General features: G+C 39.0%; 1 protein-coding gene across 11 annotated transcripts in view; it reads left to right on the top strand.

Moving 5' to 3' along the window:
* Positions 1 to 15,732, top strand: part of LOC125044200 (mitogen-activated protein kinase-binding protein 1-like) — a 157,473-nt gene that overhangs the window by 127,632 nt on the left and 14,109 nt on the right. For all 11 annotated transcript variants that reach the window (XM_047640710.1, XM_047640709.1, XM_047640703.1 and 8 more), the window contains 12 exons: positions 1,725 to 1,938; positions 5,991 to 6,206; positions 6,666 to 6,848; positions 7,024 to 7,184; positions 8,801 to 8,936; positions 9,498 to 9,698; positions 11,250 to 11,428; positions 11,860 to 12,013; positions 12,723 to 12,857; positions 14,735 to 14,806; positions 14,977 to 15,105; positions 15,217 to 15,410. In XM_047640710.1, the coding sequence (XP_047496666.1) occupies positions 1,725 to 1,938; positions 5,991 to 6,206; positions 6,666 to 6,848; positions 7,024 to 7,184; positions 8,801 to 8,936; positions 9,498 to 9,698; positions 11,250 to 11,428; positions 11,860 to 12,013; positions 12,723 to 12,857; positions 14,735 to 14,806; positions 14,977 to 15,105; positions 15,217 to 15,410 (1,974 nt within the window). The remainder of the gene's footprint in view (positions 1 to 1,724; positions 1,939 to 5,990; positions 6,207 to 6,665; positions 6,849 to 7,023; positions 7,185 to 8,800; positions 8,937 to 9,497; positions 9,699 to 11,249; positions 11,429 to 11,859; positions 12,014 to 12,722; positions 12,858 to 14,734; positions 14,807 to 14,976; positions 15,106 to 15,216; positions 15,411 to 15,732) is intronic.

Genomic DNA, 15,732 nt, shown 5'->3' with positions numbered 1-15,732 from the left:
GAAACAAAGAAACAAAGAAACAAAGAAACAAAGAGACAAAGAAACAAAGAGACAAAGAAACAAAGAAACAAAGAAACAAAGAAACAAAGAAAGATCGAGGTGGGTGGAGAGGGAGAGAGAGGAAAAGAAGGAAGTACGAAGAACGAAGGAAGAGCCAAGGAAAAGAGGGTAGGACAGGGAAGGAGTGACATAGAGAAAGGTAGAGAGGGAGAGGAAGAGAGAAAAAGGAAAGAAAGAGAGGAAAAATGGATATCTTTTTTTAAGTACGTGTAATGGGCGCCACTCATCATCCCGCCTATAAGGCAGAGAGGCCCATTCATCGCCGACACCCCTCCCCCCCCTCACCGGCACCCTCACTCTGCACGTAACATGCGCATTTGCATGACCGCCTGCATAGACTCATGCCTCGGCCCCACACTCCACGTCACGCCGCCCGATGTTTATGCATGACATGACCTTTAGACCCACTTCTGGCGCGCGGTCTTTACAAGGAGGAGCGACGAAAGGTCCGGAGGTGTGAAGAGGCGGTGAGGTGGTGAGGTTTTTCAGATCCAGGGTTTAGGGTAGTGGCACTGTGCCGTACATGGAGGCGGCACCCTGCTCTATATGGCGGGGTCGATTGCGGGCTCTCAAGGGCGGGTCTGGGATAGCTTGGCGTTTGCTTTTTCGGGAAGGGAGATGGGGCGGGGAAGGGCGGGATTGGGTGGGTTAGTGTTAAACAGCTGATGTGGATGACAGTGTTTTGGAAGGTGTTGTGTTCAGACTTTTGTGAATGGATGATTGTCGGCATTGTTTTGAAGGGGTCTAACCTTTGAAGGTGATGTGTTCATAGGCCTTTCCTGGAGAGCGAGAGAGAGACCGAAAGAGAACATATGAGAACATATGAGAGAGAGAGAGAGAGAGAGAGAGAGAGAGAGAGAGAGAGAGAGAGAGAGAGAGAGAGAGAGAGAGAGAGAGAGAGAGAGAGAGAGAGAGAGAGAGAGACCGATACTCAAACGTGCATATACAACAACCAAAAATAAACAAAGAGAAAAGAGCATTAGACACAAATAGACATAGTGCTCCCCAAAGCCATAAGGCACGACCCCCCCCTCCCTCCCCTCCCCACTCCAACACACACACGCCGCACGTTTTACTCGAAGGGAAACAGATAATGGTTTAGATGTGACGCGTAGATTCACCATAAACAACATCCTTCATCCTTGTCACGTGTCGGTAGTGAGTCGATTGTGATGCCGTAGCAGTTTGCGAGGAGTCAGTTGCTCTCAGTGCTCTTGAAGGTGCCGTTGTTTATGTACTTTAAAGGGAACGTCAGTTTCGCCAAATTCAGTCCAAGTCTTTGGGCAAGTGTAAAGTTGAGAGAAATAAAGGATTTGGCCTCGTTTTTTTTCACACCCCTTTTTCGCGATGTACTGGAAATGTTATTTATTTATTTATTTATTTGTTTGTTTGTTTGTTTGTTTATTTGTTTAATAGGTCGTTAGGTACTATATAAAGGTAATTCATTTTGTTGTTAGGATTTGAATTGTCACGATGATGATGGTGGTGATGATTGTGATAGTGATGGTGGTGATTGTGATTATGAGGATGCTGTCGGTGATAATGATGGTGATGGTAATGATGATGTGGATGTAGATGAATGCTAATAGTGATGATGATGATGATGATGATGATAATGATTATGATAATGATGATATTTCTCCTAACACGACCCGATGTTGCAGGTGCACGGTTGTGCTGCTGAACCCCCGCAAGAACCGGCAGCAGCACGTGCAGAATGCCTCGAGGAAGAGCATCACGTGCGTGGCCTTCTCGCCGTGCGGCCGCTACCTGGCCACGGGCGAGTGCGGCCACCAGCCCTCCGTCAGGGTGTGGGACGTGGCCGACAAGACGCAGGTGGCCGAGTTCCAGGGACACAAGTACGGCGTCTCGTGCGTGGTAAGTGCCGCCGGAGGGCTTGGTCTTGTTTTTAATCTCATTTTTCTTCATTTTTCTTTTCTTTCTTATCGTTTCTTGCTTTCTTTATTTTTCTTTCTCTTCTTCTCCTTCTCTCTCTCCCTTCCTTCCTTTCTTTCTTTTTCTCTTCCTCCTCCTCCTCCTCCTCTTCTTTACGTTGCCCTTATGCAGTATTTTTGAGAAAAGATAGCATGGGAAATCTTACAGGCGGAGGAAGGGGCAGGACGATCAAGTGGTGAAGGGGTGAAGAAGGGGCAGGACGATGAAGTGGTGAAGGGGTGAAAGGCGGTAATAAGGGGGTGGAGGGGGCAGGGTGGTGGAGGGGAAGAAAGGGACAAGGTGGTGGAGGGGGTGGAGGGCCGGGTACTTAGTAGGCATGCTGATGATCGTACTCGATTCGGTGGCGCACATCTACATTCCCGCGGCTTATAATCTCTCCGCCGTCTTGGGAAGCCTCCCCGGTGGGCTTCGGCACCTTGTAACCCTCTCCCTTTACCTGACTTTATCTCCGACACCCTGAAGCCTCGTCGTCACTCAAGAGGTCCCCGGCCCTTCCCTACGGCCTCGTGAAACCCTGTCGGCCTCATCTCTCCCGGGTGGTCTTGCTAGCTAATGAATATTCAGAGCGGTGTTATGCCTCGTTGTGAACCCTAATGGAAATGATATTTTGAATTTCAAATGATCGTTAGAAGGCGTAGGAGTAGAAAAACAAAACAAGAAGACGCCTACATGCCCCCCCCCCCCAAAAAAAAAAAAAAAAAAAAAAAAATGTATCAACATTGACTCTTAACTCCATTGATCTTCAACGCGGAAAGACCAATTAACACACACGAATAGGTAGTTGGCGCACGGGCGTGACAGCACGAGACAAAGAAGCTGATGTTAATCCCGAGTCGATACGATCTCGGGTGCGTGGGCGACGCTGGCAGTAACACGGAGTCAAGTGGGCAGAGAGTGACGGGTGGTCAGGCACGAGGGTGGAGTCGATACGGCACTGTAGGAGAGTGACGGATGGTGACTAATGGGTCGGCATGATGGCTCTGGGTAGGTAGTGGTTCTCGGCGGTAGGGAAGAGCAGAAGCGTGGGCTGCTGAAAGGTAGTGATGGCTGCTCGGTAAAGAGCACGCAGAAGAAAGGCCAGAGCTCTCTGCAGGCGCTGTCGAGAGCCCTCGCCGTGCCATGGAGCTATTCCTCCACAACGAAGCCCACAGAGAGCCATCGCCGACGACATGGGCGTTGCCACGTTGAATGCCCAAAGTTGAGGAACATACGTCACGCCCACGCCCACCACCGTGAGCAGGTGGTGGAACATGCGTGACGGCGAAAGACACGTAGCAAGAGACACCGTCGGTAGAAGAGAGAGAAGTCATGGCACTCGAGGGATCTCCAAAACTCCTATGTACACAAGAATGATGTAGCCTCACGCCGCAAGGTCAATAAAAGCGAGTCACGCCAGGACAGCGTTTAGGCCAACACGAATAGGCTTAACAGGAGGGCGACAGGATGCTTCTTCCACCCTGTGTGAACGAATGTGCAGATGCTGATGGAAAGAGGAACAACCTTCAGCACCCACGTATTCCCGCTGGCAGGTTGATCTCGAGCGATTGCGCAGGTGTGGGAGGTGTCACGCCAACCGAAGGGCAAGGCTTGGAGACGGCCCGCGGTGTGAGGTAGCAGATTGTGGCTACCCGCCGAGGCTCCTTCGGCCTCGCCTCGGATACCATCGGCCTCTGATTCCTAGGTAAACAGTGTCGATCGACGCCGTTCGGGAGGCATTTGTTGATGGGAGGCGGAGGGCGCCACACCCTCTGGCTGACCGCGGTGCGAGGGCGGCGGCCGGCGAGGGCTGGCGCAGGCCGGGCAGGATCAGGGATCGGGGAAGGGCACAGGAATGATAAGGCGAAGAAAGGGGAGCGTTGTACTTGGGGTGGAATTAAAAGGTGAAATTGTAGACATGTTTTGCCGCGTGAAAATTAAACAACGAGTTGGCCAAGACTACATAACATGAATAACTTGCTGGACACCCGTGAAGGGGCGATAGGGACCGGTTGAGGCAGAGCCTACCAGGAGGACATTCCACTCCTTGCTCTCAACCCATGTATGGATCTCCATTACACAAATGCGTGGCGTTGGCTCCAGAACAAGGGGTCCTAGGAGCCAGACCTTGAAACCTCGTGTGCTGTCGCGGGAGCAGGAAGAAGAGGCTATTGTTTAGTTAGGATGAAGAAAGATGTCATTTAGCTGGTATGAAGAGGATGAGGGGGATAAGGATATACCATTGTGAGAAGGACTGCCGGATTTTGTTTTCTTAGGCATAGGAGTAAAACTTCATTTCCATGAATAAGCTTCTCCCTAAATGAACTCGTGGATGTCATGCCGAATGGGAGTGATGGTGCATGCTTTGTTCTGGTTCATATGGCAGCAGGGTAGGATGAGGGATAGGAATGTGACACGGGGGCGGGGTAGAGGAAGAGGAAGGTGTGGGGAAAGGAGGAGGAAGGAAGGAAGAGCGGAGAGGGAAGGGGAAAGGAAGGAAGGGTGGAAGGGGAAGGGGAAGGGGAGAGGGTGTGCCAGTAGGGCGACAGGTTCTCCCACGCGCGTCTATGTAAACACCTGCTGGTGATTTCAATGCTAAAGTAGGAGTCATCTTGTACGTGCGTTTTTATTATTACTTTAAACCTTGTGTTGTGTAACAAGTCCAACACCAGGTGCACAAAACTATTTGGGCCTCCTCCCTTTTTTTATGATTACTGAGTCTGATATCTGTGTGATTGCGATTGCGTGATATCATAAGAATTACTACTTCTTGTCATGACGCCGATAGCAACTAAGAGGGACATAATTAGTAATAAAACCCCCCTTCATTCGGGTTGCACCCTCTCCTATAACAAATTAAATGAAAGGGGACGAGTGGTCGAATGGTCGTGTAAAGCTGGCCAAAGGCACAGCGTCCGGTGTCATGTTGCGGCGTCCACCCGTATGCTCAGCGTCTCAGTTACCATGGCGATCGAAGGACGTGCGGATGCAGGTCCCGATCCCGCACGTGGTGCTCGGGTTACGCAAAACATTTAATATTGGCAAGACCACAGAGGGTATGAAGCGAAATAGCCAAACGCGATTGTTGGTGTAGGAGGACCGTGAATCTCCTTTCCCTGTGAACTCTCTTGTTGTCTCTTTCCTTCTAGTTCCTCATTTTTCTTTTCTTCATGGGTTATCTGTCGATCTTGCTTCCTCCTTCTTTTCAGATTCTCTGTCATTGCAGTGATTGTTTTATTTTTTCTTATTTCTTTCCAAATAGTATTAACATTTATGATATAATTATGGGCTATCCATAGAATGTGTATATAGGTCAATGATAAAAAATGGTATTAGTCTTGCAGAAAAAGATGATATTAATAGTGATAGTCATAATAATAATAATAATGATAGTAATGATAGTAATGAGAATAGTAATAGTAGTAATGTTAATAGTAATAATAATAATGATGATCATGATCATCATGTTTATTATGATGATAATGGTAAAGATAATGATAATAACAAGAACGATAACAATACTTGTAATAATAATGATAATAAAAGAAAATGTATCCTACTGTTTTAAGTTAAGCTAAGTGATGTCTCTGCTTTAGATATTTTTATGTGATGCAGGTAATCATTTTAGATATCCTGTTAGTTTGAAAATTAGTTGTAGTTAAGGAAGCCCAACTCCTTGAAGCATATAAAAGAAAAGTTAAGTGTGATTGTGGTCTTTACCAGGTAAATAAAAAAAAAAGATCTTTATTATTTTCATATCTCAGGCCTCTTGCTCTCTTTGTCTTTCACATCTCACACTAATTTCCTTTATTGTTTTCCTCTTCCCCAGCTTATATCTTTGTTAATATCCTCTTATCTTGAGATTTTCTAAAGTTTGCTAGAATTATGTTATGGTTGATGCAAAATAAAACAGGAAATAACCCAAAGATTTCTTACAGCATTGCTAGAGATCATTCAAGTTAATTTTAACCGTACATTTTTTCTTTTCTTTTTTTTAGGCATTTTCTCCAACTCAGAAGTACGTAGTGTCTGTAGGATCCCAACATGACATGATTGTGAATGTGTGGGATTGGCGAGGAGGAGTAAAGGTCGCTTCCAACAAGTTTTCCAGCAAGGTCAAGGCTATCAGCTTCGCAGAGAATGGTTCTTATTTTGTTACTGTAGGAAACCGCCATGTGAAGTTTTGGTACCTTGAAGTGGCACGAGGCTCCAAGGTGAGTCGTCTGAATGTGGTAAGAATATTCTTAAATATGTTTAGTGAATTGAGATATATAGTTTATTCTTTTTAATTATGTAGACTTGGGTTTTCCATGATTTTTTTTTTTTTTTTTTTTTTTTTTTTTTTTTTTTTTTGATACATCATGAAGTATATTGTGACTTAAAAATAGGAACACTACACTCAGATAGTAAACACTCAAAGTGTGTGTTTGCATAGTAGCACACTTATATAAATTTCATGGAAGGTCATGGGTATGGGTGCAGGAGTAGTATTCCTGTCTAATAAAAGAACTATAAGGGAGTAATTTGCAAAACTATAGTTAATATAATGAAAAATTAACTGAAAGTTATTTAATGAGTTAGTTTTTATGTGATGAGTGAAGTTTAGAAAAATAAGGTCATTTGTATACAAGTGAAATATAGTAGCCATTTTCATCTTTGCCTCTTTTTCAAAGTTTAAGGAGCCAGTGCCCCTGACTGGACGGTCTGCTATTCTTGGAGAACAAAGAAACAACTATTTCTGTGATGTTGCTTGTGGACGTGGTGATATGGGAGACTCTACTTTTGCCATCACCAAGTCTGGCTTGTTGTGTGAATTCAATAACCGAAGGCTGCTAGACAAGTGGGTGGAGCTAAGAGTGAGTATGAGTGCAATTTTCTGTTGCGGATTGCTTTTTGCTTTTTCTAAGTACTTGATCTTTTTGGTTTGATTAAATACTTGATTGTCTTTAGGTTTTGTAGAGATTGTGAGTCTTTTATTTGTCTTGATGAATATTGAAATTATTATATATTTTTTTTTCTTCTTCTGCTCAGACTTCCAGTGCAAACTGTGTGGTGGCTGGGGAGGAATACATCTTTGTAGGCTGTGCAGAAGGTATTATCCGATGCTTCAGCCCCTATAATCTCCAGTTCATCACCACCCTGCCTCGCACTCACTACCTTGGTGTAGATGTATCAAAAGGTTTAACTATCAGGTACGTAAAGTGGGCTACATATTGTTTTGAGTGTATTTCATATTTAGTTTAATAATTTTTTTTTCTAGTGTCTGTGATAAAGGCCTAACTGATTGTAAATTATTTTTAAATATAACTTTAATCACTTTATTAAAAAGTATAGAATTTTATGATGTGATAAGATCTGTTTGCCTGGAATGTGTGTGTTTTCTTAAAATTTTAGCATTGAAAAGTTTATCACTTTCATTTAGAGAAAATGAAAAACATAAGGAAAGATATTTGAAGTGAGAACATTAGTAATTGTTAGCCACTTATGTGATATAAGATATTATTAGGATCATTTATGCTTTTGGATTAGGAGGACTTTCTTCATTGTTTTTCTTTTTCCCTTTTTCCCACTTATGCTCCTTGTGCTTGTGTATCTTTTTCATAGTTAGGACTTTTACTTCAAAAAATATCTCTTGTGTGTTTAGTTGTATATCTGGGAACTATTTCTAGGTCATATATGAGTCACTGATATGTAAAGTATCAATAGTTTGTGATTTTTATTTTTGCTTCTCACTTTTGGTCATATGAAGTTGCATGGTATTTAGTAACAGGATTGTTCATTTTTTCCATTTTGTGAGTGTAAAGTGCATATTGCTTGAAGTCAATTCTAAATGTACATTTCAGATCTTGTGCTGTTGATTTTTAAAGACTATTGTATAAGAATTGTCCAATTAATGAAGCAAAATCTATTATGAATGCAGATAAACTTTTTTATGCTCTGTGATGTACTACAAATACAGATAGATACAATTTTCATGCTAGTTTTAGCTATTTTTACCATTGTTTTAGTAATTAGTAATGTAATACCTAATTGGTTTGTAACATCTTAATTTTGTATCCTTGTTCACTAGCTGCAGCAAAGTGTGCATTCCTTATTATTTTGAGATTTGAATGCAGTCGGCTTTTATATCACTGTCACCCTAGATGCTACCAAAACTATGAAAAAAAAGGAAGCAAAAGCACCAGAACTCACTATGAGCACCAACACTTTTTATCCAGTTCTCGCATCATTTTGTTTCTTATAGCATTCACCAAGTATGGCCATCCAGGACATTGCTGTGCTGTTGCATTTAAGTGTTTTGAAGTTTATACCATACAGTAAAAAATAGCAGCTGCTTTTACCAAAGGAATTATTCCAAATTGATGGCTGTTATTATGATTGATAACATCCACATACATTTATTAACTGCTGATGACACCTGTGCTGGTGTAGTGATGTTTAAAAGGGTGGACAGTTTTGTAAATTAGGGCACCATAGACTCACCAAACAAGTGTGCAATCTTTGAGTGATATTTCACATCTACTCTATTGTTAAGACCACTGTACACTCTGAATAGGAAGGAAATTGCATGCCTTGTTTAACATAAGAGCTTTTCAAGAGAAGCATTGACCCTTTCCTTGATTGAATCCCCTTCTTCTATTAATTTTCCTATATACCTTCTTGATCGTATTTTCTTTCTTCTTGTTCTTATTTTGTTTTTGTGATTTTGAGTTTTTTAGAATATTTCTTAGATATTTTCGCAGTTAATATTCCTCCCTGAGTGATCCATTCGACACTTGATTAAGAATAGCATGCTCTTCTTATGCAGTCACATGGCCGCTCACCCAAACAATGCCAAGTACCCTGACACCATAGCTGTATCCTTTGATGAAAACAACCACAAAGTGACGGCTGTTTATAATGACCATTCCATGTATGTGTGGGATGTCAAGGATATAAAGAGGGTACGTATATTTTTCATTACCTTGCCGTAAAGATAGTCTGCATCAAATAGCAGAGCAGAAGTTTGCAAAAGTATTTAGAAGTTTGACTTCAGTACTTACATCATTATAATTTTTGTTTTAACTAGATAAAGATTGTAATGATTAGAGAGATCCCATTCATAATTTTATTTGAGTATAGTGAAGTGCAACTTAGTCATTTGTAAATTTTTCTTTGCTCTTTTGTAAATGTGATTAGCATTAAATAGGAAAATGAAGATAAGAAGATTTATTTTTATTGCAAAAAATAATTGTGAGAAGCATTCCCTAAGAAATTTAGATTAAGTAAAGTATTGGAAATCAGACGTTTTGTTTTGATTTTGTTTCAATATTAAACTTTGTTTATTTGCTTGTTTTGGTTTAAGAATGATGTCTCAATGAATTTGGTGTTGCACCTGCACAGTGAACACACTAGAATATAATTTTTTATTACACTGAAGTGTGTGATAGTTTGCTGGGATGCAACCTTTAGTACAAAATAGAATATCTTTGAAATTTATTCAAAGTATGTTTTATCCTAAACAGGTTGGAAAGTCCCACTCCTACCTGTACCATTCTGCCTGTATATGGGGTGTGGAAACCTACCCCACAGAGGGAGAGGGCGGAAAAGGGGTGATGCCTCCTGGGTCGTTCATCACCTGCTCTTCCGATGACACAATCCGAGTCTGGAATATCGACTCTGCCATGCCCTCAAATACTCTGTATAAGAGGAATATTTACAGCACTGTAAGTAGGGTTGTCTTTAGAAATTACTGAGTGTTTGATTTTTTTCAGAACCTTTTTGAAATTTTATGGTGCCTTCTTACCAAAAGTTACATTGTAGAGTAAGCTGTTTGAAATGTCTTTTGTTCTTGCATTGTCAGCTAATACAACAGTATGAATTAGAAGAGGTACTTCAGTAACATACCCTATGGAAATGTTTAATATATGATAAAAATAATCCCTTGATATGTACTAACCTTTGAAATATGCTATTGTTATGAAGCTCATATGTCATAGCCACTATACCGTTAGCAGAAGTAGAATAATTGTTATAGCAAATATGTTAGTTGCTGTAGAAATGATGCATCGTAACCATTACATGGTATCTAGAAGCATAATGAAGAGTCAGATTCTGTTTAAGGATAAGTAAATGAATTTGCAAGTCATAAGCAATTTGGAGATTAAAAGAAATTCTTCACATAAAGCAGACAAATGAGGAAACAAAGGTTAGAAGTTGTTATGAATTATCTTGAATTGCTTGCACTGCTTTTGCCCATTACAGGACTCTGAAGTGGTAAGAAACAAATTGCTTTCATCACTTATCTGCAGAACACATAAATGGTTTTCTTTAACTCATTGACCATGGGTTTATGTACTATCCACTGAAGTCTTTAGTGAATTTTGTTGCACACAGATAGCTCCACATGTGCTCAGCCACCAAAGAGTTTTTCTAATATATATTTTTTATGATACCATTATTATTATTATTGACATTATGACTATTATTATGTTATTAAAATACTATTAACAATAAAAATGCTAAAGTGGTGAAAATGAGTCTTCCCAAAATCAAGGAAAAGATAATCAAGTGAGAGAGATAGTACTAATAATTGACTTCTTGATGACTAAGCTCTAGTGGATCCATTTCTGTATAAGCACAATTAATAAACCAAAATTACAGTGGACATAGCATGTACATCATGCCATCTGCAGTCAGTGGGTTAAATGCACATAGGAAAACAAGATATTATGAGGCAGGATCTCATTTTTGAAATAATTGAAGTTGACTGTCATTGCACTGAATGTAGTTTAGTGTAAAGATAAGCTATGTTAATTTCAGAACTTTCAGAAATATGACTAAATACTTGGTTTTATATAAATATTTAATGATAAAATATTTCTGGCAAAGCTATAAACTTTTTCTGGAGAGAAACCCAGTCGTGTATTTTTTGATTAATGTTACTTTGGTTTATTTTTTTTTATGATGTTCTTTACTCCCAATGGAAACATTGTAGATATAAGAAAGCTAAATTACAGTAAAATATTCAAAACATTACTGTCAGTATTATTTTAAAACATTTAATGTAAATTGTTTTGAAAGACTAGGACCTTTATCATGTAGATTCAGGTTTTAATGTAACATGTTTTGGACAGTATTTTGAAGTAGGTCCAGAAATGTGTATTTTAGTACGTACAAGTAATTTGCTTGCATACCTTCAAAGCCTCATTCAATTGTGATTTTGCTGCTGTAAGCTTTAGGCCTGTTGCCAGATGCTTTTATTTCTTCTCCCGTAGGAACTGCTCAAAATCATGTATGTGGACCCAGAGTTGGGTTTCATCAAAGACACAGACGTTAACCCTCAAGGTGGGGATAGGAATGACACCTCATACGATTCCCGCAACGGCGTCAGGTGCATCAGAGTGAGCCCTGATGGCAAGCACTTGGCTTCTGGAGACCGGGCTGGAAATATCAGGTCAGGATTGGGAAGGACTAGAGTAAAGGAGGAATGATTTTAGAGGTTTTATTTTTATGCCTCTTTTTTATTTCTTTTTGATGAATTCTTTTGTTTTTATCCTAAGAAAAAAAAATCTTTGGATTTGTAGTAGCTGTAGATTATATGATTTTTCATTGTAGATTTTTAAAATATTTTTTAGCCATATAAATATTTGTTTGTCTAGCTGTTCGTGTGCATGTGCAGGTGTGTGTGTAGGTGTGCTTGTGAGTGTGTGTGTGTGATTATCCAGAAGAGTTAATGATCTCTTAGATTTTTTTGTGTGTAACAGTCTTACCTTCAGATATGAAAGATTTCTCTGGATTCCTCTTTAGTAATTAGACTTCTGTGAACATTGCATGCCCTTTCATTTAGAATTTACTTTCCATTTAAACTTTAAATTCTGCCAACAGAGTGCATGAATTGCAATTTCTGGATGAGCTTTGCAAAATTGAAGCTCATGATGCTGAGGTGTTGAGCCTTGAGTATTCCCGCCCAGACACTGGCCACAAGTTCCTAGCGTCAGCGTCTCGAGACAGATTGATCCACGTGTTTGCAGTTGATCAGGTAATATTATGTTTTAGTTGAACTTGTTATGTGGGCATGCTTTATTTAAACAAATATCTGCTGTACATAAAGCAATTTGTGTTATTTATTCATTATCTTGTTTTCTGAATTAGTCTTATGGAGAAAATATTTATATGCATTACTGGTGTCAATCCCTTTCTGCTGAGACATGTAATGTCTACTATAGTGTTGTTATGTGAATTCTTTTTGTGCATAGATGACCCCTTAATTGCACAGTCACCAAGGAGTCGCTTTGGCTTTGTCTTACCTTAAGTAATTTTCCCTTTTTGTGAATTAATGGGAAAAATACTTTTCCTGAATGAAGCTAAAATACTGTTATTATTATTATTATTGACATTATGATTTTAACAATGTTATCAATAATACTATTAGTAGTAAAAATACAGAAGATATTGCCAAAAATCAAGGAGGGTAAACAGATTAGATAATTAGTACTTGCACAGTTGATAAACTAAGATCACAGTGGATATAACATGTACATTTATGCCATCCACTGACAGCAGTAAGATAATTCATATGGTTTATTTAGTACATGAACAGAGGAGGTTTTCAGCAATTCAATTCTCTTGATGTATTGGGGATTTCAACTGTTCATAGGCAGTTAGCAAGATCAGTTAGATTGCAAGGATATATGCAGCTTTTGATAAAGAATACTAAGCACTGATTATAACTTCATTTAAATTTTCAGGATTACAGCTTTGTGCAGACCTTGGATGACCATTCCTCGGCTATTACTTCAGTGCGTTTCTACCAAACCCAAGGAGCCTTGCAAATGGTGTCTTGCAGCGCTGACAGGTCGATCATCTTCCGAAGTGCAACACAGGTACGTTCTACACATTGTGTGATGTTGGGTGCACTAGCATTAAGTGCTTGCATTTCAAAAACTATTTAGTTATATATGGAGATCATTTTTAATTGGTAATAGAGAAATTAGGCCAAGTAAAAACAAATATTGTTATGATAACAGTTTGCTTTTGAATTTCTGTAGCAGTCTGAGGCAGAACACAGGTTCAAGAAACTAAGGTTTCTGAACTACATTACCATTATTCAGGTCTGAAACAATTACATATCAAGGTCAAGAGTATTATACTTAGGATGGACTATTAGTCATATACCTTCATTTGATACTTACAAGATTGATTATTGAAAACTTATGGAATTGCCAATACAGTTTTATTACAATGCATGCTGTTCTTCCTTATCCAGCCTTATATATTTGAGAAGACATTGACAACTAGGGGTCTTTCATACTAGAACAGTATGTTTTCATATGACTAAAGAGAAATGTGTAATTCAAGTTGTGTAATAGGGCAACTATCTGTATTATGAAATAGATTTTTCTAGGATGGAAGATGATATTTATAATTATTATTTTTTTTTTTTTTATTTCCTTTCAGTTTTGGTTTTGTTTGATTTCCTTCATACACATTTTAAGTTTTATTTGTATCTCTGACACTTTACCATCTTGATAAAAAAAAATCAATGCTGAAAGTAAAGAAAGTGATATCAGTTATATGATAAATTTTATTTTTTCTTGTTGCATTTTAATTAGGTAATATTATTTTTATGAGTAGATGTCCTCAAAGAGTCTCTAGAAAAAAATAGCAAAGTTGATTGACAAATTCTGTTGTCATATAGTTTTGCTCTTTTTTAAGTATTATTTTTACCACCCTTTGCTCAAACACTAATGCACTAATAAATCCTTTGACCCCTCATTCCATTTTACTGAATATTGACATGATTAGGAAAACTGTTATTTGCATGCGTAATTAGACCTTTTTATACCCAATGTTTCAATGATTTTGTATTTTGAATTACGATATCTGAGAGTTATTTGCCACTATATAAATTCTCAGTGGTGATGCACTATAGTTTTACCTAGAATTGGCTATTGTTAATAGAAGATGGAGCACCCTGCTTTCCTGTTGAAAAATGCTAGTGGGAACGGGGATATTGAGAGTTTATTTAGCCTCGTTTATTAAACTTGTATGGCAGATTACCTTAATCAGTTAGTTCACATGATTAAATTAGAAGCTTCATCTCCTATACTTGTTATTTTTTAAACTTACCAATATAAAAGGCTGATAAATGTTTAGCATAGTATTACGCACCCAGTATCTAATTTGTCGTTTTTCTCCTTCTGTCACTCAGGGATCACTAAACAGAAAGAGGGTAAATGTTTTCCATGTGTTTCAGTGCTTCACCCTTTTTGGATTTTGGTTTCTTGCATGCAGAATGTGGAGGTCAAGTGCAAGTGTTATTTGAACCATTTCAGTATTTATTGTACCCTTTTTTCTTGGCTCATGTGTGGAACTCTTTAGCCGTCTGCATAAAACGTTCAAAATTATTGGTTTCACTGCAAAATGCTGCTGATAAGAATAGGAAAAAGGATTGATGCAGTGAATACATCAAAGCACGCTGCTTTGTAGTCTGTTTTTGTCATTCCCTGTTGAGACGAGATGGTTTGCCTGGGATTAGCATTGCCTTGCAAATGGACGTTGAATGGCAGGGTCTGCTTGAACACCCATCCATATCTCTTCACCACATGAGCCTGCTTTTGTCTTGGCTTTTTAGAATATTTTGATGGTTTGGGTCTTCTGACTAAGTTCTAAGATATTCAGTAGAAACTTGGTTTAGTTGACAAGCCTTCCCAGAAGAATCAGGATAATGAATAATTTCATTGACTTTCTCACATTCCAGACACCCCAGAATGAAGTGTGGTTTTCTCGTGGACACAACGTGGCTGGAAAGACAACACTCTATGATATGGAGGTTAGCACAAAGCCATTTGTGATCGTGGTATTTATAGGCTCTTGAAATATGTATTTGTCTTCCTTTATTTATATAATATCCATGAGATTACATATCATTGTATTTGCTGTTGTTATAGTCATTAAATTTTAAGAAAACTGGCTCATATTAGTGGATCATTCTATTTGCAGGTGGATCATGGTCAGCGGCATATACTAACAGCATGTCAGGACCGTAATATTCGCGTTTATAATGTTAACACTGGGAAGCATTCCAAAACTTTCAAGGGCACAATTGGAGACGATGGAACCTTGATCAAGGTATGATCTTTGTTTTGAAAACTGGTAAAGACAGGAGTGAATTGAAATGATTTCAAAGGATGATACATAGCTGTGAGATTGGCCCTGAGATTTTTTAATTTTGGTTTGCAGGTGGTCTTAGATCAGAGTGGAATATATGCTGCTACCAGCTGTACGGACAAGAACATGTGTATATATGACTATTATTCTGGGGAATGTATGGCAACTATGTTTGGGCACTCTGAGCTTGTTACGGGACTTCGCTTCACCAGTGACGGCAAGCACTTGATCACAGTATCTGGTGATGGATGCATCTTTCTGTGGAGGTAAGTACTAAGCTTGGAACTACATTCATTTTTTTCAGTCTTTACAGTTTTAAGTAAATACATTCATTAATATTAGTAAAGATAAGTTTACTGTAGTGTTAATAGAATGAATGAAAACAGTAAAATAGTTTAGATTTTGGTGTTTACAGTTATTTGAGAAAGTGATAGAATACATACACATACACATACACATACACATATGCACACAAATGTATATATACAAATGATGCATGCTATTAGATACTGCTATACTTTGGGAGGGGAGGGGTATAATGCAGATTTACTGACTAGATAGTTGTGAAAATAATCCATCAGTAATGAC

The sequence above is a fragment of the Penaeus chinensis genome, chromosome 35 (genome assembly GCF_019202785.1).
Source record: "Penaeus chinensis breed Huanghai No. 1 chromosome 35, ASM1920278v2, whole genome shotgun sequence".
Lineage (NCBI taxonomy): Eukaryota > Metazoa > Arthropoda > Malacostraca > Decapoda > Penaeidae > Penaeus > Penaeus chinensis.
Note: the sequence above shows the minus strand (reverse complement) of the source record. Positions and strands in the feature narration are given on the sequence as shown.